Source organism: Poromitra crassiceps, assembly GCF_964638095.1.
Source record: "Poromitra crassiceps genome assembly, chromosome: 1".
Taxonomy (NCBI): domain Eukaryota; kingdom Metazoa; phylum Chordata; class Actinopteri; order Beryciformes; family Melamphaidae; genus Poromitra; species Poromitra crassiceps.
Genome location: NC_139623.1, coordinates 99479301 through 99503895, shown reverse-complemented (window position 1 = coordinate 99503895; position 24595 = coordinate 99479301). Strand labels below are relative to the sequence as shown.

Here is a 24595-nt window from a genome sequence, read left to right as displayed (position 1 = left end):
CCTTAATTCTTAATTGGTAAGCATGGCATATGCAAATTTCTGCAGCATCACAATTAAATCGCATTTCGTTGGTGGTGGTCTCCCCGAAATTATAGCGCCAGCAGTCAGTCGCTGTAAGTCATTCTCGGTCCGAGGTGGGGTGAGTCTAAAATTATAGCGCCAGCAGTAGTAACTGTAAGTCGCGAGTTCAACACGCTGAAGTAAGCCGGTCCATCCACTGCCAGCAGTAAGTCACTGAAAGGTTTGCCAGTGCCTACATGACTGTAAGTGGCTGAGGCCGGTCTAGGTTGTGGTGAGTCCAAAATTATAGCGCCAGCAGTACTAGCTGTAAGTTGCGAGTTCAGCGCACCGAAGTAAACCGGTTGGCTGAACAAGTGTTCGTGTTCCATCCAGCGCCAGCAGTAAGTCACTGACGGGTTTTCCAGTGCCTGCATTAGTGTAAGTCACTGAGGCTGAGCCCGGTCGGTGGTTTTCCTAAGTTGCTGAAGTAAGCTGGTTGGCTGAACAATTGTTTCCATCCAGTGCCAGCTGTAAGTCACTGATGTGTGTAGGTCCAGCACCAGCTGTAAGTCACTAATGTGTGTAGGTCCAGCACCAGCTGTAAGTCACTGATGTGTGTGGTTCCAGCGCCAGCTGTAAGTCACTGATGTGTGTAGGTCCAGCACCAGCTGTAAGTCACTGATGTGTGTAGGTCCAGCGCCAGCTGTAAGTCACTGATGTGTGTAGGTCCAGCACCAGCTGTAAGTCACTGATGTGTGTAGGTCCAGCAGCTGTAAGTCACTGATGTGTGTAGGTCCAGCACCAGCTGTAAGTCACTGATGTGTGTGGTTCCAGCACCAGCTGTAAGTCACTGATGTGTGTAGGTCCAGCACTAGCTGTAAGTCGGAGTCACTGAATTAAGTTCTTCGTTTTGGGGGATTCTCTATCCTAGTCTGAGCAGATGGCCTCCTCTCTCACCACAAGAGGAGTGTCACCTTATCATGGAGTCATTACGCCAAAATGTGTTTGCCATTTGTGAATCAAGTTTGCTCGTTCAATTTTACCCACTGGTCTCTCATGATTGAAATAAATAAATACAACACAATACAAACATGTTAACGTCACTGCCCTACACCATAACTGTTGCTAAGTAACATGTCAACTTATAATTAAATCAGAGCTTCTCATCAGAGCAGCAAAAGACACAAATACAAACAAGAGGACACAGTCAGAATCAGAATGGCTTCACTTTGCAAAGTACAAAAGGTGCTTGAGGGAATATGACCTGCTTAAATGTGCTGCATGGAACATTTTTAAACATCTATATATCATTGTCAAATTAATTGTGATACCTTGGTGTAATGCTGTAAACAAATGAGAGCGTGGTCGAGACAGTTGGGAGCCTCTGTCTCATGCGAGTGGTATTATTAGTACGAGTGTTTCTCAAAATTAAGGCCACATTTCCCATGTTGTGTTCTGTGACAAAAAGATGTTGCTACTCCCATCTTCCCCTCTGTGGTGCTGCCCTCTGTAGGTTTGTTTTAAACACCAAGAAATAGGCTAAGAGCCAATAACAACCCTTGATAACAGTGAATATGCTGCCTTAGGGCCTGTGTCCACCTAGCGTCTTTTCCTCAGGTCCAGCGTCTTTTTTCAGTTGTTTCCAATGGGGGGAGAGCGTATGTGGGCGCACACGGACGTCTAGACAAAGTGCGCTGCACCCAGCGTCTATTTTCAGAGCGCTCCGGCGTTTTTGTGCGCCGGCTCCCAGCGCTCCCAGCTGAGAATAATTTAACTTTTCAGAAAGACGCTGGTGTCGGGTGCTCCTTTTCTGGCAACTAATCATATGGAGAAACTATCGCAACAGAGACAGAAAGGCTCAATTGTGAGAGCAGATTGGCTAGACACTTAATATTTCTGGTGAGTGTTGTGCTTACTGCTTTTAATAGCGTAGCCTACCTGTGTTGTTAGCTTGCTAGCTGTCAGCTATCAAGCTGAACTAACGTTACTTTCAGACTGCTTCTTGTTATATTGTGCGCCGAGATCAGCGCTTCCCAGCACACTTCCAGCGTTTAACGTCAGAAAAAGACGCTAGTTGGACACAGGCCCTTACGCTTAGTTCACACAGAGAACCTAGCCTTGCCTTGCCTCAACCCACGCCTACGCCTGCAGACCTTGAGCTGGGGCGTGAACCTACTACACGCTTTTGCGATCACACCGCACGCCTATTGCACGCTGAACCTGAGCCGAGTCACAAGCGCCTCTCCTCTCTCCCGACTGTATTTTTTCATGTGTGGTCCCGAATTATCATAGGTAAAATAAATCGGATATATTTAATGTTCTATTGATGCTGGATATGTATAACCAGGTCTGACTATAGTCGGACATTTTAGAGAGGTGATCTTGCAAGAATATGTGCTGGCACAACAACATTGTCCATCTTGCTTCTTCGGTGGCTATTCTCTCTCATGAAGATGTGTTTGCAGACAGGGAGAAAGCTCCACGTGATAGCCACCCGTCAATCTCTCTCTCTCTCTCTGCTCAACACTGTTGTAACTCCATTTTATTTTGAAATTCAGTTGACTTTGCCATTTCCCACGGATATTGTCGCGTTTTTCTTTCATGGCTTGACAGAAGAAGCCTGCCTGCACGCGCCTTGTCGGCTTGAAAATAGAACTCACGCCTAAACGATAAAATCGGCAAGGCACAGGCAAGGTGTGGGTACACGCAGGGTTCACGCTGAGGCGCCCGGTGTACACAGCCTCGTTGACTAAAACGGACGCCTATTTAAAAGCGTGGGTAAAGGCAAGGCATAGGCAAGGCTTGGGTCGCCGGTGTGAACCCAGCCTTAGACAAACGGAAAACTTTAACAAAGAGTATAGAAGGCAAGAGATGGAACTGGTGCTTTTTCGACAACAGTGCTCCCGCCATTTTGGCTTGAAAATGCCTCCTTGTGCCAATGGGACAACAGCACAGAAGTAGAGTAGCAGAGTAGGGCGGGTCTTGCGAAGAAATGTGGTGCTCCCCATGTTGCAATGGAACAACCTATTAGCTTTCAGTTCTTATCACAGTTAGTTATTTGGCTTCAGCTCTGTTTGTGCTGGAAGAACAGCACTCTCTTCCTGTTTTGTGCCTTAAATCAATCCAGCAGATTTCCCACTAAATCGGACCCGGTGGCACACAATGTAAAATGAGTAGAGGCTGACATTTTTCTCCGTCATGGTCTGGTTTGTCTGGTTATAATAATTATACTATAATGTCTCAGAAGTAATGTGGTAATGATTTATTGATGTTAAATGGTGATGGCACATTACAAGGCACACAATACAGCTAGGTCCAGGACAAAAGATACTGTAGAACAGTGGTTCTCAACATGTGGTCTGGGGACCACCAGGGGTCCTTGAGGGAGTGATGAATTGTTAAACTTCACCATTATTTAATTTACAAGGAGTCAAAGGAGCCAAATTACTATGGCTTTTGTCAATGTGTTTTATATGCAGACTAGGCTGGGATAGGCTTTTGGTTCTATCAAAGGCTTTATTTTTTGTATTGAGTGATACACTTTAATAAACACTCATCATATTATATAAGTTCTTTGTTTTGTGTTCACAATAAATAGTGATGTCAGTTAGATTTGGTTACTCTAGGTCAGAGCTCTGGAATATTACAGTTAAATCATCCATCTTTGCTCACTACATCTGCCTTTCTTACTGTCATGTTACTGGCAAAGCTGTAACAAAGTTGGCATTGGGGAGAGTTATATTGAAGTGAATGGGCAGGCATGGGATAGACTCAGTTCTCAGTCTCTATACGCTTCGCTCAGTAGAGACTGAGAACCTCCCCCCACCTCTAGTTGTTAAAAGTGGGTGGATACAATTTCACAGTTAGAAAAAACATTGCATCGCAGAACCAATCCTGAGTCTTGAGGGCGGGCCTACATTCTGGGGGCGGTGGCTACATGCAGTAGCGGTGTCCCTGTGCCGGCAACAAGTCGCAGACAGTAGGCCAAGCTTGATAGACAACGCTTTTACCATAACCAGTTGGTAAACAAGCCAACACGTCTTTCTTGTCCTGTGTTAAAAGCTTTAAACAAAGCCGCTGTAAATCCTTAATTGCACCAATCTTGTGGATTGAGCACACATCAGATAAAACTGACTCAAATAACGTTACATTTCTCGGGACATCCATTTTCGCTGTGAAGCTCTCTCAGTGTTACAATTCTCCGGTTCGTGTTTCACTACGGAGGACAATGGTGGGCGCACCACTTCCGGTAGGAAAGAAATTGTAAAATAAACAACAGGTATAAACTCTCTTTGCAGCACATCAGTGTCATGCTCTGTATTGGAACTATGAAACATTGCATTGCCGCTACCAAATAAAATTCTAATAATAAATGTAGGCGTGTCTGCTGCCGGCCTGGAAGAGACAGATTTTGACAATGATGTTCCCAGATGTTTGGTGTAGGTGGCGCTGTTGGCGCCGCTCACCAAACGTCTGGGAGCCGAGACTATGCTTGGGAAGTCTGTCCCACTATAAACCATTAGGCTATCTGTCTGTGTGTTTCCACCTGATTAAAGAAAATACATTATGTGATGTTGACTGATGTTTTATGTATTACATAAAATATTAAGTTTTCTTAAATTTTTTCAATTTTTCAATCAAAGGTGAAAAGACACATGGTTTATAGAGGGACTTAAGCCCTGTCCTCAGATTTGGATCCAAAATCTCATCAAATGGGGCCCGTGGCCCTAATGTGGACTAAATTAGGGGCCCTTAAAATGAAAAAGGTTAAAAATCACTGCTGTAGAACATCACATAGAGTGTGACAATAGATATACTGTGTGACAAATAGATTTAATACAAGCGTAAACACTCTGAGCCCGCAATTGATGCAATCTTCTGCTACTGTGGTTTTTATTTGGTATTGCCGCTTTTCATGTCTTCAATCTCTGTTGTGTTTTTCTGTTTATCTCATTCTTCCTCCTCTCTTGATCACACGGTCTGTCACTCCCGGTGCTCCGCTAATTAGTTTTGCCCCATAATTGAAGTTTCACCCAGAGATCAGTCATGGAAAACAGGCAGTTGTAGTAGTTCTAGTGGCTGAGGGGATCTCTCTGCCCCTCTCCCTCATTTCCGCTCTTCCATTCCCATTCTTTCTTCCCTCATCATTAAAACTCTCCCACTTTTTTGACTTTTTGTTTTGTCACTTTCTCTCTCCTGTGTCTGCTCCCGTCGCCTTGAGCTGGTCTGCTCGATCTCCTCCCTCCCTTCCTTGCTACCTTCTCTCCTTCCTTACCGTCTCTCTTTGCATCTCCCACTCTTCGTTTCCACCTCGCTCCCTCAATTTGGAGCTGTCGATTCTCCCCCCCCGCACAAAGAGCTCTGTCTCTCTTTACTGTACGTCACCGCCGGCACAACCTCCTAACCGCCACACTCAATTATTTCTGTATGCATTCTGCCTGCAGCGTCAAACAAGCTCATCAGAGAGTGGCAAAAGCAACATCCATTTCCGGACGCTGATCAAGGAGGGGGCCCTCGATGGCCTCCTCTTGGCACAGTGTTACTTTGATCTCCTCGTGCCTTCTGTAAAGGCACTGGAAGCCATGGACGGGCAGTGATCTACTGCTACAAGGCTAAGGAGGAAGAGACGAAGCGAGATTGAAATATATCATTTTGTTTGTGGTCTTTGGAAAGTGCTGCTGCATCTATACGTCTATTTCTGCCCTCATAGTTGTTGCTCTATTTTAATTTTTGTCACTGTGTGTGTGTCTGTGTTTCTTGTTGTTTTTTTGTTTGTGCGTTTTGTGAAGGAAGTTGTCATGTTCATTAATTTTGGTGGTAATCATATTTTGATAATAATAATAATAATTCATTTATTTTATATAGCGCTTTTCAAGACCCAAAGACGCTTAACAGAGAAACAAAAAACAAGCAACAGAAACAGGCAACAGATACAGGTAACAGGCAACAGATACAGGGAACAGGTACAAATAACAGTGGCGGTTCAGGGCAAGGTTGTATGGAGAAGCAGCAGAGGAAGATAACAGGAGGGAGGGGCAGGGGGGGATGGGGGAGCGGAGGGTGATGGTTTGGAGGAGGTGGTCAGGGGTAGGGGAGGTTGTAAGCTTGGGAGAACAGATAAGTTTTAAGTCGGGTTTTGAAAGTGGGGAGTGAGGGAGAGTCTCGGATGGTCTGGGGGAGGGAGTTCCAAAGTCGGGGTGCGGCGCGGGAGAAAGCACGGTCACCAAAGGTTTTGATTGCAGTTAAATGATTGCATGGCTGAGCAAATTATACAATCCTTGATGTACGTATAAAACTCTTTCAAACCCCATATTTGAAAGACTGAAAAAGGCAGATTTTCTTAGTTCCTGCTAGGCTGATGTTTTGGAAATACATTTTCTCCAACAGTGATGTCTGTTTGTGTGCATGTTTCGGTATGTTATATGTTGTGTGTTGCCTCTATTAATGAGCCTATGTTTCTCATGAGCTCGTGTCACCCGTCGATACTGTTGCTGTTTTCTCCAGCAGCACCCAGATCAGCTGTCACTAGCTGGATTGTTTCCAATCACCCGTATTGATGCCTTGGTCTACCTGTGTGTGTGCACAGGGATTTGTTAGAGCAGGAGTCCGTATCCTACAGTACCTGACATTTGACCTCTATCCCCCACCCCTTCACTCCCTATGGTGAATTCTCATTCCCAACTATGTTGATTATTCCTCAGGACCCCTTGGCGTCACTTCTTAACCCACAGGGTTCCCTTTTTTGTCATTTTTCAATGCCAACGGTTACGTTCCTCCATAGGCACCTAAAACAACTTGGTAAGGGTTAGGGCTATGGTTTAACAATTTTTTTTTTAAATGTGACTTACGGTTGAAATGTAGACTTTGAACATCCTGGGATGCAAACTCAGGTCTCTGATGTGAAAGCGAAGCATTTTACGCCTCCACCAGCCTGGCTTATTTGAACGTCACCTTCCCGCGGCGTCGATTTCAGACATTATGCGAGTTCTGTTGGACTACCCTGCACGCCCAAAAATGTGGAAAGAGGGTACCTTTCACGCCGGTATAGTGAGGCAGAGGGACTTGACAAATACTCAACATACGACACGTTGGGAACGAGAACAGGCTGGAACGTCCAAATGCTCTAAACACTGTAGGGCTGAGATGCTCTAAACACTGCAGGGCTGAGATGAGCTCTAAACACTGTAGGGCTGAGATGAGCTCTAAACACTGTAGGGCTGAGATGAGCTCTAAACACTGTAGGGCTGAGATGAGCTCTAAACACTGCAGGGCTGAGCTGTTCTAAACACTGTAGGGCTGAGATGAGCTCTAAACACTGCAGGGCTGAGCTGTTCTAAACACTGTAGGGCTGAGCTGAGCTCTAAACACTGTAGGGCTGAGATGCTCTAAACACTGCAGGGCTGAGATGTTCTAAACACTGTAGGGCTGAGATGCTCTAAACACTGTAGGGCTGAGATGCTCTAAACACTGTAGGGCTGAGATGCTCTAAACACTGTAGGGCTGAGATGAGCTCTAAACACTGTAGGGCTGAGATGTTCTAAACACTGTAGGGCTGAGATGAGCTCTAAACACTGTAGGGCTGAGATGCTCTAAACACTGTAGGGCTGAGATGTTCTAAACACTGCAGGGCTGAGATGAGCTCTAAACACTGTAGGGCTGAGATGCTCTAAACACTGTAGGGCTGAGATGTTCTAAACACTGCAGGGCTGAGATGCTCTAAACACTGTAGGGCTGAGATGTTCTAAACACTGTAGGGCTGAGATGCTCTAAACACTGTAGGGCTGAGATGAGCTCTAAACACTGTAGGGCTGAGATGCTCTAAACACTGTAGGGCTGAGATGCTCTAAACACTGTAGGGCTGAGATGAGCTCTAAACACTGTAGGGCTGAGATGCTCTAAACACTGCAGGGCTGAGATGAGCTCTAAACACTGTAGGGCTGAGATGCTCTAAACACTGCAGGGCTGAGATGAGCTCTAAACACTGCAGGGCTGAGCTGGGCTCTAAACACTGTAGGGCTGAGATGAGCTCTAAACACTGCAGGGCTGAGCTGAGCTCTAAACACTGTAGGGCTGAGATGCTCTAAACACTGCAGGGCTGAGATGAGCTCTAAATACTGTAGGGCTGAGATGTTCTAAACACTGTAGGGCTGAGATGAGCTCTAAATACTGTAGGGCTGAGATGTTCTAAACACTGTAGGGCTGAGATGCTCTAAACACTGTAGGGCTGAGATGCTCTAAACACTGCAGGGCTGAGATGCTCTAAACACTGCAGGGCTGAGATGAGCTCTAAACACTGTAGGGCTGAGATGTTCTAAACACTGCAGGGCTGAGATGAGCTCTAAACACTGCAGGGCTGAGATGTTCTAAACACTGCAGGGCTGAGATGCTCTAAACACTGCAGGGCTGAGATGAGCTCTAAACACTGTAGGGCTGAGATGTTCTAAACACTGCAGGGCTGAGATGAGCTCTAAACACTGTAGGGCTGAGATGTTCTAAACACTGTAGGGCTGAGATGCTCTAAACACTGCAGGGCTGAGATGAGCTCTAAACACTGTAGGGCTGAGATGTTCTAAACACTGCAGGGCTGAGATGCTCTAAACACTGCAGGGCTGAGATGAGCTCTAAACACTGTAGGGCTGAGATGTTCTAAACACTGCAGGGCTGAGATGTTCTAAACACTGCAGGGCTGAGATGCTCTAAACACTGCAGGGCTGAGATGAGCTCTAAACACTGCAGGGCTGAGATGCTCTAAACACTGCAGGGCTGAGATGCTCTAAACACTGCAGGGCTGAGATGTTCTAAACACTGTAGGGCTGAGATGAGCTCTAAACACTGCAGGGCTGAGATGTTCTAAACACTGCAGGGCTGAGATGAGCTCTAAACACTGCAGGGCTGAGATGAGCTCTAAACACTGTAGGGCTGAGATGCTCTAAACACTGCAGGGCTGAGATGAGCTCTAAACACTGCAGGGCTGAGATGCTCTAAACACTGCAGGGCTGAGATGCTCTAAACACTGCAGGGCTGAGATGTTCTAAACACTGTAGGGCTGAGATGAGCTCTAAACACTGCAGGGCTGAGATGTTCTAAACACTGTAGGGCTGAGATGTTCTAAACACTGTAGGGCTGAGATGAGCTCTAAACACTGCAGGGCTGAGATGTTCTAAACACTGCAGGGCTGAGATGAGCTCTAAACACTGTAGGGCTGAGATGTTCTAAACACTGCAGGGCTGAGATGAGCTCTAAACACTGCAGGGCTGAGATGAGCTCTAAACACTGCAGGGCTGAGATGAGAGCATTTGTAATGATTCTCCAAACCTGTGCAGGGGTTTATCCTCATATGGCAAATGGATTTTTAGAGCAACAGTCATCCCTGCTAGAGATCCTATAGTTGTTAAGTTGTTTCCGTTTGCATTTTTCACCATCTCCCTTCCCCACTACTTTGGACACACAACTTACCAATCTGCTCTCCACCATAAGGATTTATTTTGTGGGAACCGAGCCTGAGATTTCAAATACTATTGAGCCAACTGAAAGAAACATATCACGCTGGCTACTGTTTATAACAACAACAAAATATTTTTGTTCTTGTTGCTTGTGACAGAAAGTGCCACCACAATTTCACGGCATTACTGTATATTCACAAGAAAACATGTAGTGTTTTTATTCAAATGACAGGGGAGGGATACAAAGGGGGTGTGGACAAAAAAGAAGAAAAAGGAATTGGGGGTTGTCTCTCTGGTTCTGTATCTTGTTGCTGAATTTCTTTCCATCTTTCTCTCTGTTGCTTGCTTTTTGAACCAGTCACCTTCAAAGAGCTCTGTTTACAGAGAAGGATTCCTGATTTGAATAGATTTTGATTGAAGTCTGTTTACTACTCATGCCTGGTGGTAGGACCTTCAGAAGTATAGCTGTACATGTTTTTTCCACACAATATCTCCCTCTGTCTCTCATCTCTCTTTCCCCCCTCCCTCAACCCCTCCATCCTCTTGCCTCCACCTCATCCATACCCCCCCCCCAATCTCTCTATTTCTATCCCTCTTTACCCCCCCATCCCATATTTTATCCTGTTCCCAGCTGTCTTACGGCTCCAGTTCGCCGGCTCTGTCCAACCGTCAACGCTTTCCCACCTTCTTCCGCACCCACCCGTCCGCCACCCTCCACAACCCCACCCGCGTGCGGCTATTCCAGAAGTGGAAGTGGACCCGCATCGCCACCATCCAGCAGACCACCGAAGTCTTCACCTCGGTCAGTGGCTCTCATCTTCAGAGTAACAGAATACATGTATTTAAAATACAAAATATGAGAAACTGTATTCCATTATAGTTACAGTTTAGATTTGTGGTATTCTGAATACAGTTGCTGTCTTTAATATATTACTTTAATGGATTACTTTATTTGTTTGTTTTGTTTTATTAGCTCATACCTCATACCTCATCACTCTCTCTTCTCTCTTTCTCTTTTGTCTCTTTTATCTTGTTTTATACCTCATCACTCTCTTCTCTCTTTCTCTTTTGTCTCTTTTATCTCGTTTTATACTTCATCACTCTCTCTTCTCCCTGTCTCTTTTATCTCGTTTTATACCTTATCACTCTCTTCTCTCTTTCTCTTTTATCTCATTTTATACCTTATCACTCTTTTCTCTCTTTCTCTTTTGTCTCTTTTATCTCGTTTTATACCTTATCACTCTTTTCTTTCTTTCTCTTTTGTCTCTTTTATCTCATGTTATACCTCATCACTCTCTTCTCTCTTTCTCTTTTGTCTCTTTTATCTCGTTTTATACTTCATCACTCTCGCTTCTCTCTGTCTCTTTTATCTTGTTTTATACCTCATCACTCTCTCTTCTCTCTTTCTCTTTTATCTCTTTTATCTCATTTTATACCTCATCACTCTCTCTTCTCCCTTTCTCTTTTGTCTCTTTTATCTCGTTTTATACCTTATCACTCTCTTCTCTCTTTCTCTTTTGTCTCTTTTATCTCGTTTTATACCTTATCACTCTTTTCTCTCTTTCTCTTTTGTCTCTTTTATCTCGTTTTATACCTTATCACTCTTTTCTCTCTTTCTCTTTTGTCTCTTTTATCTCGTTTTATACTTCATCACTCTCTCTTTTCCCTGTCTCTTTTATCTCGTTTTATACCTTATCACTCTCTTCTCTCTTTCTCTTTTGTCTCTTTTATCTCGTTTTATACCTTATCACTCTCTTCTCTCTTTCTCTTTTGTCTCTTTTATCTCGTTTTATACCTTATCACTCTTTTCTCTCTTTCTCTTTTGTCTCTTTTATCTCATTTTATACCTTATCACTCTTTTCTCTCTTTCTCTTTTGTCTCTTTTATCTCATTTTATACCTTATCACTAGGGGTGGGCGATATGGCAAAAATATCATATCACGATTTTTTCAGGCAGGAACATGATCCACGATCTTATCACGATTCTTTTTCATATTGGTTTTAAGACTATTTTGCTAATTACTGAACAGTACAACCAAACAAATTTCAGGGTATGTATGGTCATGAGAAACCTGGAAAAGTCATGGAAATTTAAAATACAATTTGTTTTATAAATATTTTCATGTCGTTCATTTACGCTGAGTTTCCAATAATTCATGTGCTAAGAAATAATGTTCACAAGCATGCAAACACTCTATGTATCTATCTATCTATCTATCTATCTACTGTATCTCTTGGTTCACTATTATTTATACGGTAGGGTTGGGCGATGGGACGAATATATGGGCTATCTGCGATTGAGTCCACTGTCGGTTGCGTGATTGTCATTTGTCAATCTGCTAATTTAATGGAGAGAGAGAGAGAGAGAGACCAATAGACAGAGAGAGAGAGAGAGCGTGGCGACAGAGCAAACATGCGGCACGCACACACACACACACACACACACACACACACACACAGAGTTGAGCTTTAAGCAGTGAGAGAGAGGCGGGGGGGAGAAAATAAAAGGTGCAGCAGAAACGCGCTCTCCTGAGAGGCAGCAGGATGAGGGCAGCTAGATTAGGAGCAATGTGTCCTCGCATTTAAAATAACTGCCAAAGTCCGACTGAAGCAAATTAAACTCAAACTATCACAAAGATAAGCAGCCATAGATGAGATTCAGACACTTTTTGCGTTATGAGTTCCGCTTGATCTGCCTGTTTGTCTCTCTGCCAGTGCCCGCATGTTTGTTTAGTGTGCATGTTGTAAAGGTTGCATTTGCATTCGTGTCCTTTTCATCGCCGTTCATTGTAACGAGCAGAGCGTGTGTTTAATAGGCTATCGTCCCGGCTCCGTCCCCAAATTAATTTCCATCATCCCTGATGCTATTTTTAAGGTCCCCGGGATGACGGGAGGTCCTTCGTGTCAAGGCAAGCCCTGGTTAAGTGTGTGTGTGTGTGTGTGTGTGTGTGTGTGTGTGTGTGTGTGTGTGTGTGTGTGTGTGTGTGCCAAACTAACTGCCCCTCCGTGTTGTCGTCCTCCATGCTGCTGCACTTTGCAAAGTGAAAAGGGGGAGGGGAGGAAAACTTTGGAAGCGTCTTTCAGACATAGAAATGTAACTGATAGAATGTGCACTGCATGTAGCACGATTCTAACGATCTGTCTGGAAAGGCAGATCGTGGAGCCATTCTGATCGTGAACGATCTAAGATCGTCATATCGCCCACCCCTACTTATCACTCTTTTCTCTCTTTCTCTTTTGTCTCTTTTATCTCGTTTTATACCTCATCACTCTCTCTTCTCTCTTTCTCTTTTGTCTCTTTTATCTCGTTTTATACCTTATCACTCGCTCTTCTCCCTGTCTCTTTTATCTCGTTTTATACCTCACCACTCTCTCTTCTCCGTTTCTCTTTTGTTTCTTTTATCTCATTTTATACCTCATCACTCTCTCTTCTCTCTTTCTCTTTGATCTCATTTTATACCTCATCACTCTCTCTTCTCTCTTTCTCTTTTATCTCATTTTATACCTCATCACTCTCTCTTCTCTCTTTCTCTTTTATCTCATTTTATACCTCATCACTCTCTCTTCTCTCTTTCTCTTTTGTCTCTTTTATCTCGCTCTTTCAGTTTTCACTCTCTTCTTAACTGTTTTCTATGTCCTGGATTTGACCTCTCATTATTTGGAAAGGTGTGTGTGCTCAGATGTGTGAACGCCTGCATTTACTGTAATGTTGCCTTGCTTGATTGCCCGCCAGCCTGTGTGTGTGCGTGTGTGTGTGTGTGTGTGTGTGTGTGTGTGTATGCATTTTTGTGTGTGTGTGTGTGTGTGTGTGTGTGTGTGTGTGTGTGTGTGTGTGCGCGTGTGTGTGTGTGTCCATGCGTGTTTTGTGTGTGTGTGTGTGTGTGTGTGTGTGTGTGTGTACTTGGCCATGCGGTACTCCTTTAAGCATTCTCTCCATTGATGGGGGATTTTTTTAAAGTAATTTGTTGGGATATTGGTTGGGGGAAATATTGATCAAGCCATACCTCTCTCCCAGGCAGGGCCCGGCGGTCAATACTGTGGCACTTGGGTTGGTTCCTGTAATGGAGGTTAATGATCCCTCTCTCTCTTACACACTCTTTCCTCTCTCCTTTCACTTTCTTCTTTTTTCAACTCCATTCTTATCCATTGTTTAAAAATCTATCCTCTCCCATCCTACTGTTCTTATTTACTCTTGATTATTCTGATATTCACTTCAAATATAGATTTTTTCCCCTGCCTTTGTTTTTCTCCCTTCGGACTAGGGCTGCATCTAACGATTCTTTTCATTATCGATCAATCTGTCGATTGTTTTCTCGACCAGTCAATGAGTCGTTTGGTCTATACAATTTCATGAAATGGTGAAAAATGTCGATCACTTTTTCCCCAAAGCCCAAGATGACATCTCTTCTTTTGTCCTGAACAACAGTCCACAAGCCAAAGATAATTGTTTAAAAACTAAACAAAACTTTATTGTCACAAATACCACACACACCGCACTGCACACATTACTGTCATAAAAGACTAAAGAAACCAGAAAATATTCATATTTAAAAAGCTGGAATGAGATCATTTTAGTATTGACATCATCACTGACATCATTCATGATGTCACATGTACCTGTAACGGTATGCTGATTTCCCCCCCCCTCAGAATTCGGACTTTAATCTGAGAATTCTGACTTTTTTCTCAATACTCTGACATTAAACTAAGAATTCTGCCTTTAATCTCAGAAGTCTTCTGACATTTTTCTCAGAATTCCAACTTTATTTTCTGAATTCTGATTTTATTCTGAATCCATGTGGCCCTAATCCTCTTCGGTAGTTTTAAATTGTGTGTGGTGTATTTTCTTTTTCTTTTTTTTCAGCCAGCCCCACTGAGTTCACAAATCATTTCCCGTCCATCGGCTAATGAATTCATCGACTAATCGTTGCAGCTCGACTTCAGACGCCGTTGCTGTTCTTTTGTCTTTCACTCTCTCTCTCTCTCTCAACCCTTCGCCCGTCCATCTCTCTGTTTGGGTGCCTCTCTTAACCCCGTCTCTCTCTCCCTCCCTCTCGCCCTCTCTCCTTGCCTTTCATCTCACAGACTCTGGATGATCTGGAGCAGAGGACGAAGGAGGCAGGCATCGAGATCAGCGTCCGGCAGAGTTTCCTCACCGACCCGGCTGTCGCTGTCAAGAACCTCAAGGTGCTTTGATTAAAAATTCACCTCAGCTGCCGGCCGCCTCTCTCCCCCTCTCCTCTCTCCCCCTGCCTCACAGCTGCGCGTGCGATTCCATTAGCATAGAGGCCATTTGATAGAGGAAATTAATGCGCCATGCTAATTAGCAAGTCCCGAAACAGTGGTACGTGTCATCCTGTGAAGTCGCAGGAAGTTTGGCACGCTGCGCTGCTACATCAAGCTGTGCTATTGTGGAGTTTAAGTTATGTTGTTGCTGTTGGTGTGACTAAGCATTTTTATTCTGATTTGTTTTTCGTGTTTTTGACGCAGCGCCAGGATGCCAGGATCATCGTGGGGCTCTTTTATGAGACTGAAGCCAGGAAGGTGTTTTGTGAGGTTAGTGCCTTCTCAACACCCTGATCCTGACGGGCTATTAGCAGAAATTGAGCTCTGTAATGAGCTGTTTGAAGATCCAAATTAATTTTCTCCCCTGGCAGCGATACGATACGCTCTTGTTTTCAGGGAATAAATTCTCCTCATAGGTATTCATCACTGTCTCCCTCTTTCCTTCCCCCTGCACCCCTCCTTCCTTCCTCCCAGGTGTTCAAGGAGAAGCTCTATGGGAAGAAGTATGTGTGGTTCCTCATTGGCTGGTATGCAGACAACTGGTTTAAGATCAAAGACCCGGCGATCAACTGCACAGTGGAGAACATGACAGAGGCCGTGGAGGGACACGTCACCACGGAGATCGTCATGCTGAACCCAGAGACCGTCCGCGGAGCCTCCAACCTGGTGGGAACCCCGAGCACACTGAGTGCTCTCTCTCTCTTTAATAATCATATCTATATTAAAGAGGCATTAAGTCATCTATGGCCTTTTTTGATGACCAAGGAATTGTCTCTGGCACAGCTCGCGGTGCCTGTAATTGACATAAGTAAGAAAGCCACATTTTCGTAATAGAGACAAGTTGGGAATTAGAGCAGAGATTCAACAGTGGTAATATTGTCAATGCAGAATACTGTAAAAAAAATTATACATAATCGGTATTGGCCAATATCAGCCTTAAAAGCCATATCGCTATAAATTTATGTTGACTGCCGTTAGGCATTTTTGTGACCTTTTTACCTAGGAGTGCGTCACGTAATACAACTGTCAAATTAGCAATAGAATTTAAACAAAATAACATGCTCTTTTGTTGAAAACACATTTCATTAAATAGGCCTGTCTGGAAAACGTCACCTGTTTTGCACCTGCATTTGTAGTAAGATTCTTACAAAAGTGCATATCAGAGCATGTGGGCGGAGCAGTGAGAATTTCCGCTCCAGCGCTCACGGCTGCACACTGCTCCATAGCGGTCTGCGCTCAACACAGATTTCACCTCGCTCCGCTCAAATCGTTCAGCGCTCCTAACAAGGCTAGGTCGAAAACCTAGCATATGGCCAGCGTGGGAAAGTGTTGATGAGCCTGTTGTCAGCCAAAGTGGCTGGCCGATTTGAAATTGTACCCAGCCATGCACATTTGTTTACCAGGCAGGCATATTTTGTCATCCCACTTTTGTGTGTAAGGGACATTGAGATATAATATGAATGGAGGGAGTGTCCCTATCTCCTCCCTGTATGTTCTTTTGAAGCCAAAATCCGGCCAGATCACTGAACCAGAGTCTGCGCAGTAGCGCCCTTGATTGAGAACCTCTGAGAGCTCCACGCCCCTCTGAACTTTCTTATGTAGAGCTGGTGTTTCTAGAATGCGCACAGTGCGTTGGGTATTTACTGTATATACAGTCTAGCTCTGTAAATATAACACTTTAAGTTGTAATATTTTTTGTCTCGCCAAAAGTAACCAGGAAGAGTCCCACTATGAGATCAGTTTATCAAAATGACGCCTGTACGAAAATCTGATTTTGGTTGTCGGAGATTTTAGACCTCCGGGCTGCTGAGTGCTCTCAGCGCTCTCAGCCCGGGCCGGAAGTGGAGGCAGGCCACTCACTCACCTCCAGCCTCACTGTGGGGATTGATGTGTTGACTAAGCTAGCATAATGTTTCCGTGGCATTTTGATTAACTTTATGATTACATTTCTTTTGGCGCAAATGTTGGTTTAACATATCTAACCGTGAGGCTACGTTGTTGTAGCTACCCCCCCGGTACAGTGTGGGCAGCCCAACCTAACGTTAGCGTGCGTGAGCCAGGCTGCCTGGTCTATTGCCTGGTATATCGTTACTAAGAGAGGAGCTTGTGAAGAACGAACATCCCCACAGTCAAAGCATTTCCCCCAGATATGCATATAAAAACGTTTGTTGCTTTAATAGCCTACAAAAAATAAAACGTCTGTTTGTATGTCATGCTAACCCGTTAGCGATGAGCTAATGGTGGTTGTGTACTACTAGGCCGCCCTCATCTCATCTTATACCCGGGACGGGAGTTAACGTTATAAAACACATTTCCTGTCAGTTGGACAACCTGGTCAGTTCTGAAAATATGTGTCTATTATTGTGTTATTTCAGCTATCGTTATCGGTTGTTAAGTTATAGTAATATGAAAAACAGCCGACTAGCAAGCAGCTAATGCTAGCTTGCATGTTAAAACCATTGTGTATGTCATGCTAACCCGTTAGCGATGAGCTAATGGTGGTTGTGTACTACTAGGCCGCCCTCATCTCATCTTATACCCGGGACGGGAGTTAACGTTATAAAACACATTTCCTGTCAGTTGGACAACCTGGTCAGTTCTGAAAATATGTGTCTATTATTGTGTTATTTCAGCTATCGTTATCAGTTGTTAAGTTATAGTAATATGAAAAACAGCCGACTAGCAAGCAGCTAATGCTAGCTTGCATGTTAAAACCATTGTGTATGTCATGCTAACCCGTTAGCGATGAGCTAATGGTGGTTGTGTACTACTAGGCCGCCCTCATCTCATCTTATACCCGGGACGGGAGTTAACGTTATAAAACACATTTCCTGTCAGTTGGACAACCTGGTCAGTTCTGAAAATATGTGTCTATTATTGTGTTATTCCAGCTATCGTTATCGGTTGTTAAGTTATAGTAATATGAAAAACAGCCGACATGCAAGCAGCTAATGCTAGCTTGCATGTTAAAACCATTGTGTAGCCTACTTATAACGTAGCTGGAGTAACTCATAAAACACATATTTTCTGAACTTACTTGAGTCCCCAACCAACGTTAATTCCTCGCGCACAAAACATTTGTTTTCATTCCTCAAAACAATGTTCTTTTTATTGGGGTCCATTGATGTCTGTAGCCAGCACAGCCAACATGAGCCACCGACCTCCAGGCAGCGTTAGATAACATGAAGCCGTGTGTCTTGTCTGTGACGATAGATCTATTATGTGCAGAGCCTGTCCAGCCAATGACGGCTTGAGACTGGCTGCCACAGCTGTCAATCATCCATTTTTATCCCTTTTTATATGTCAAATAACTACTTAAAAACAAACTGATCAGAAAAATGACCACTTGCACAGGCATTAGCATGATAATGACTATCTAAAATGATACAAACCACCTTTGGAAAAAAATTATCTGACGTATACTGTGATTATTTCGGTTGTGATTTTCCCATCCACTAACATGGGGAGGCGGGCCTTGTGACCTAATACTGGATTCAGCCGTCAGGGTGGCGATCTAACATGCAGCGGCTTCACTAAACGGGAGGTGAAGTGGCGTCCATCTTTATAAGTCGATGGTAAGGGACAGTTCGTTATTTAGAAGGGGGTGTGGGGGGGGGGGGGGTTACTGGAGGGATTTGGAGCGCTCTCAAATAAAAATATGTGACCCTTCTCTGACCAAAATATATTTTCCCTTGACCCTCCACAAGTGATTGGAAAAATCTGATTGACCCTCCTCGAAGAAATCGCTTGTGAAACAATGCAGTGTCAATAAAATCATAGGCAGGCATGGGACAAAATTAGGCAAAGCACATAAACAGCTGGACTTGCACTATGAGATAAGAAAGGCCACATCTGGCCATGAAATGAAATATTAAATTAGGATGCATATTATGCTCAAAATTATTACAATTATGGCCGGTATGTCCAAATTAAGATAGCGCAGTAGAATAAAATTTTCCATTCCTTCTTCACAAAGAAGCAATGCTCACATCTATTTTGGTGTACAGGATATAGTGCACCTCTCCACGCACTGCGCATCCACAACAAAACCTCTCCAGCTCAGATTTTAATTTTGTTTGTACTCTAGATCAGTGGTCCCCAACTACCGGGCCGCAGACCGGTACCGGGCCGAAACGCATTTGGTACTGGGCCGCGAGCCGCTCCAAAAAAAAAACCCAAAAAACTTTTTTTTTTTTTTTTTTTTTACTTTATAAACATAGGCTATAATATTATAGGCTGTGTGTGGTGGTTGAAACATAGTTTCAAGTTGACGTTTATTTATGTTTGTAGTTGAAACAGTTGAATCTGTGCAAAGATCGGCGCGGCCTGGGGTCCTTCAGGCTAGAGCGAGGTGCTCGGCGCAGGCGAATGACGTGCAGCGCACAGGCCTTCTTGAGGCATCCTCTCTGCCCATGGTACGCCATGGTAGGATTGCCTTTTCCCCGGGAGGGTCTGGTGAGACGAAGGAGGAGCCCGGCCTGGAGTCACCCACAGGGCCTTAGACCCTCCATGCACCGAAGGGTCTTTCAATACTGCGGTGTAGCACTAACTCTATTGCAGCGGCTTGGGCGTGATCAACCCTTCCGCGGGCAACGTTGCAGACAGAGTAGGAAGGCTGATCCGTGAGCGGCTGCGGGGTCTTAATCGGCCTCGGCTGGGTCTACTGGGCGAGGGTGTATGATGTTGACAGACCCGAAACACCTTATGACCCCAGTTAACATCACTGATGACGTGTCCCAGCGCATGCTGTAGTATGTATATTTTAAACAAACAAAAACATAAATACTGTATAGGCTACATACAGTACACAGCACAAACACAAAAGGCTGTTATTTACCCTTTGTCACCACCTGGTGAGTAAATATATACGTAACTAAAACCATTAAAATTGACAACCGGTCCGCAACTTTTTTCCCTATGTATCTACCGGTCCTTGGCACAAAAAAGGTTGGGAACCCCTGCTCTAAAGAGTCCCGTAGATTCTGGTTTACAACACGCTTTCTCTAACTTGGCAGCCGCCCAGTTGTTGTTGTGGCATTATATTGGCCGCTGGTAGGCTACAAATGCGTTCCATAACACACAGAATAGTCTTATTGCGAAATTTCCGAGGCAAATGTATTCTGAAACTGTTAATGAGCGTTACAGCAATATACAAGTTAATATTCTCGGCTTGTAGCGTGCGACTCGGGGGCTGTAACACAGATCAAAGCCGCTGGATGAGGTGAGATGAACTCTTGCGTAATTATCCGCTGGTGAAGATCAGCTTCAATGCGCAGATGAAATATCATCAAAGTTGCAAATTAATTTGATACTGTCGGCCGCCATCCACCGCTCATCTAACAGGTGTTTCTGCAGGCCTCCAGTTTCCCCCTAATATACCGTAAATTCCGGACTATAAGCCGCACCGGTGTATAAGCCGCACCTGCAAAGTTGACTATTTTTTTCTTATATAAGCCGCACCGGACTATAAGCCGCGGGTGTTTTAATGTTGTTTTTTTTTTGTGTGTTTTAATGTTTAATTACCATATGTAAGGGTTCATGCACAGAGGGGATTGTCGGGAAAGAGATGGCTGTTTGAGGAAGCTCCCATTTATTAACATTTCAACAAAACAACATAACACAACACCACCTGTGTTGTTATTTACAGTGCACACAGTGTCATACAGTGTCATACAGTGTGGTGAAAAGAGGGCAAGAGAGGAAATTAAAACAGAAGTGGATTTATAGTTAGAAAGAGTGCTAAAAAAGAGATTTTTTTTTTTTTTTTTTTTTTTTTTTTTGAAAAAATCCATAGATAAGCCGCACCGTTATATAAGCCGCAGGGGCCAAAAAAGGCCAAAAAACGGGAAAAAAGGTGCGGCTTATAGTCCGGAATTTACGGTAGCCTATTCAGGTGTTTGTTTTTCTTTCTTGGAAGTTTAAGAGAAGTTCAGTCATCAAGCCTTATTTTCCCTACATTGAGTGACGAGCATTAAACCTGACTTTTGCGTTTTGGGTTGCGGCCTTTGATTGACAGGTGCTATAGCATGCTTGGCACATATGGAAATGTCACAGTTGGGATCTTGTGGATACAGACCAAGTGGATTGGCAGCAATCGATTCAGATTTGGGGATTTTAGAGCGGGGTAATGACGGACTGTCAGATGTGCATTCACTGCATGGTGTCCCTTCCTCTGTGTGTGTGACACACGCACACTCGCAGAGCCTGCCCTGTCACTATATGCATAGCCTACACTATGCCTGCCCTGTCACTATATGCATAGCCTACACTGTGCCTGCCCTGTCACTATATGCATAGCCTACACTGTGCCTGCCCTGTCACTATATGCATAGCCTACACTATGCCTGCCCTGTCACTATATGCATAGCCTACACTATGCCTGCCCTGTCACTATATGCATAGCCTACACTATGCCTGCCCTGTCACTATATGCATAGCCTACACCAGGGGTCACCAACCTTTTTGAGGTCGAGGGCTACCTGAAGGGTAGAGAGTCATGTCGGGGGCTACCTGTTGAAATTTGCTCGATTTACCTTTAAATAATGAGTATTATGCATTTAATCGAGACATACACTCTTTTCTTTCACTGTTGTAAAGAAGAACTCTTCCTCCCACTCCTCTTGAAATTGGTAATGTTTTTTCTTTCCCTTTTCTGCCATTGTTCTTGCGTTCCATCATTTAGCTTAGCCGACTGATATAATCATTGGCAGCTGGCAGTCGCACTGTCGCAGAGTGAATGACGTAGTGACGTAACGTAAAACTAAACTTTGACCCCAGCCCAGGCGGATCAAAATAGTTAATCAATAATTAATTATACACAGACAATAAATTATACACAGACAATAAACGTTTTTAAAACGTATGCATTGTTAAACAAATTATTTTCTACATTTGTGTGTTATTGTGGGAAGGGAGGAGAAAAACAAATAAAAAATAAATTTTTCTGATTATATTTTTTTGTTTCGTTTTTTTGTTTTTTCTTTCTTTCCCCTGTGGCTGAGCCTGTTTGTCTGTTTTGTCCTGTTTGTGTAAAAAAAAAAAAAAAATTTTTTTTTTTTTTTTTACATTTTTCTGAACGTGGCTTGCGGGCGCCACAGCGCCACCCCGCGGGCGACTGGTCGCCCGCGGGCGACTGGTTGGCTACCACTGGCCTACACTATGCCTGCCCTGTCACTATATGCATAGCCTACACTGTGCCTGCCCTGTCACTATATGCATAGACCAGAACTGCAACGCGTCATCGCACTGCACCGCGCCCCTTTTTGGGGGAATGCGGAAATCCTCTTTGACTCAGGCTGAACGGACATGACGACAGTCCAGTCAACCTTAATTTATTCATATATCTCGACCGTTCAGGTTCGGGCAAGGTCGCAAAATAATTAGTAGACATGTTTATCAAACCAAAAAAACACTTGAACCCGAAATTAATGAATTGGTATTTTGTCTATGCTAGCTAAAAACACGGCAAAAATACCATCACAACAACGCTATTCATTCTTTCTATCCCCCAAAAAGGGGCGCGGCCTTGACGCTTTGGATGTGCAGTTCTGGTCTATAGCCTACGCTGTGCCTGCCCTGTCACTATATGCATAGCCTACACTATGCCTGCCCTGTCACTATATGCATAGCCTACGCTGTGCCTGCCCTGTCACTATATGCATAGCCTACGCTGTGCTTGTTGGATAGGTCATTTGGTGAAATCCCGTGTGCAATTATGCAGCTGAGCTTCAAGTTCAGCTTACCTCAGCAGCTTTCATACGGCCCCTGAATCGCACGCTATTAACTTATATTGATGCAACCCTCGTTAACAGTGTGTCAGAATACATTCGGCAATAAGACAGTATTCTGTGCGTTATGGAACACATGTACCAGCGGCCAATAACGATATCACAACGAGAAATCTGGGCCAAGATATGGACCAAAAATATTATCTCTGTATGCACGCACGCAGTCGCAGACACACACACTGACTTAACGTAGCAGGCTGGCATCTTTGAACGAGTGAGAGAATAATGATCAACATTGCCTTAACGTTACCTCCACAGTTCAGACTTCATTTTTGTTACAGCATTGGCTCCCAGAGTTTCTGGAGCTGTATCAGGCCACCACCAAACTAGTTTTCAGGTAGTTAGTGAGCCTGCTTCAATTACATTTCCAGATTTAAGCAGAAATAAACACATCGAGGTGATAGTTTCACAGTGGAGTTTCAGTTTCTCAGCGGAGTAGTTTCACAGCGGAGTAGTTTCTCAGCGGAGTAGTTTCTCAGCGGAGTAGTTTCACAGCGGAGTAGTTTCTCAGCGGAGTAGTTTCTCAGTGGAATAGTTTCACAGCGGAGTAGTTTCTCAGTGGAGTAGTTTCTCAGAGGAGTAGTTTCTCAGTGGAGTAGTTTCTCAGTGGAATAGTTTCACAGCGGAGTAGTTTCTCAGTGGAGTAGTTTCACAGCGGAGTAGTTTCTCAGTGGAGTAGTTTCACAGCGGAGTAGTTTCTCAGCGGAGTAGTTTCTCAGTGGAGTAGTTTCTCAGAGGAGTAGTTTCTCAGTGGAGTAGTTTCTCAGTGGAGTAGTTTCTCAGTGGAGTAGTTTCACAGCGGAGTAGTTTCTCAGTGGAGTAGTTTCTCAGTGGATCACAGCGGAGTAGTTTCTCAGTGGAGTAGTTTCTCAGTGGAGTAGTTTCTCAGTGGAGTAGTTTCACAGTGGAGTAGTTTCTCAGTGGAGTAGTTTCACAGTGGAGTAGTTTCTCAGTGGAGTAGTTTCTCAGTGGAGTAGTTTCTCAGTGGAGTAGTTTCTCAGTGGAGTAGTTTCACAGTGGAGTAGTTTCTCAGTGGAGTAGTTTCTCAGTGGAGTAGTTTCACAGCGGAGTAGTTTCACAGCGGAGTAGTTTCACAGCGGAGTAGTTTCTCAGCGGAGTAGTTTCTCAGTGGAGTAGTTTCACTGCGGAGTAGTTTCTCAGTGGAGTAGTTTCTCAGTGGAGTAGTTTCACTGCGGAGTAGGCTCTGTGGATTGGCGGATTGACGTCGGCTCCCCGGATTGGCGTGGAGCAGACGTCACTCAACAACAACTCTGGCGAGTAAATCGGCGCGAACAAACCCAAATACAGGGCCGTCTCACGCTGGCCAAAAAGCTGCGTTGTATTTCAATTTGAGCTTAAACGCACACTATGCAGGATTTGTTGGTTGCTGCTAGTAAACACACTATATTCAAAGTTGGCCCCTTCTCCCTGGCTCCACGAGCAAGCAAGAGAGAGCAGTACTGGCAAACAAAGTCGGGGAATCAGAGGAATTAAAAGTTATTTTATGATTGTTTCACAGCGGTTACGTTCTAAAAGCACAAATAAAGGCACACACACCTCCGCAAAACCCTGTGGGAAGGCGGCGCATTTCCAGCTTTTGTTTGAAGGCAGTCTGCTCTGAATGTGTGTCGGTGTGTCGGTGTTGTCAAGCAGACACACCGACAGCACACAGCCTGACCTGTCTGACTCAGTCTGCACACCAGAGAGAGAGAGAGAGAGAGAGAGAGAGAACTGAATCACATAACAGAAAAAAGAAGAGAACATTCTGGGTAGGACTTGGGCATGTTTCCACAGGGTGTGAGACTGAGTGGTACCGGAGCGAAATGGAGCAGGAGATAATGCGCCGCTTATTTATTTATTTATGATTTTTTTCTCCCATTTTCTCCCCAATTATACTGGGCCAATTCCCCTGGCTCTCCCAGTCATTGCTCCACCCCCTCTGCCGATCTGGGGAGAGTTGTAGACTAGCACATGCTTCTCGATACATGTGCAGTCGCCAGCCGCTTTTTTCACCTTTCGCCTTTTCAGGAGTTTCACCGGCAGGATGTAGCATGTGGGAGGATCATGCTATTCCCCCCA

General features: G+C 44.3%; 1 protein-coding gene across 1 annotated transcript in view; it reads left to right on the top strand.

Moving 5' to 3' along the window:
• Positions 1–24595, top strand: part of gabbr1a (gamma-aminobutyric acid (GABA) B receptor, 1a) — a gene marked incomplete at both ends in the record, with an annotated part of 141100 nt that overhangs the window by 38818 nt on the left and 77687 nt on the right. Inside the window, 4 exons of the mRNA XM_083644699.1 lie at positions 10075–10245; positions 14529–14630; positions 14934–14999; positions 15204–15395. Of these exons, the coding sequence (XP_083500825.1) occupies positions 10075–10245; positions 14529–14630; positions 14934–14999; positions 15204–15395 (531 nt within the window). The remainder of the gene's footprint in view (positions 1–10074; positions 10246–14528; positions 14631–14933; positions 15000–15203; positions 15396–24595) is intronic.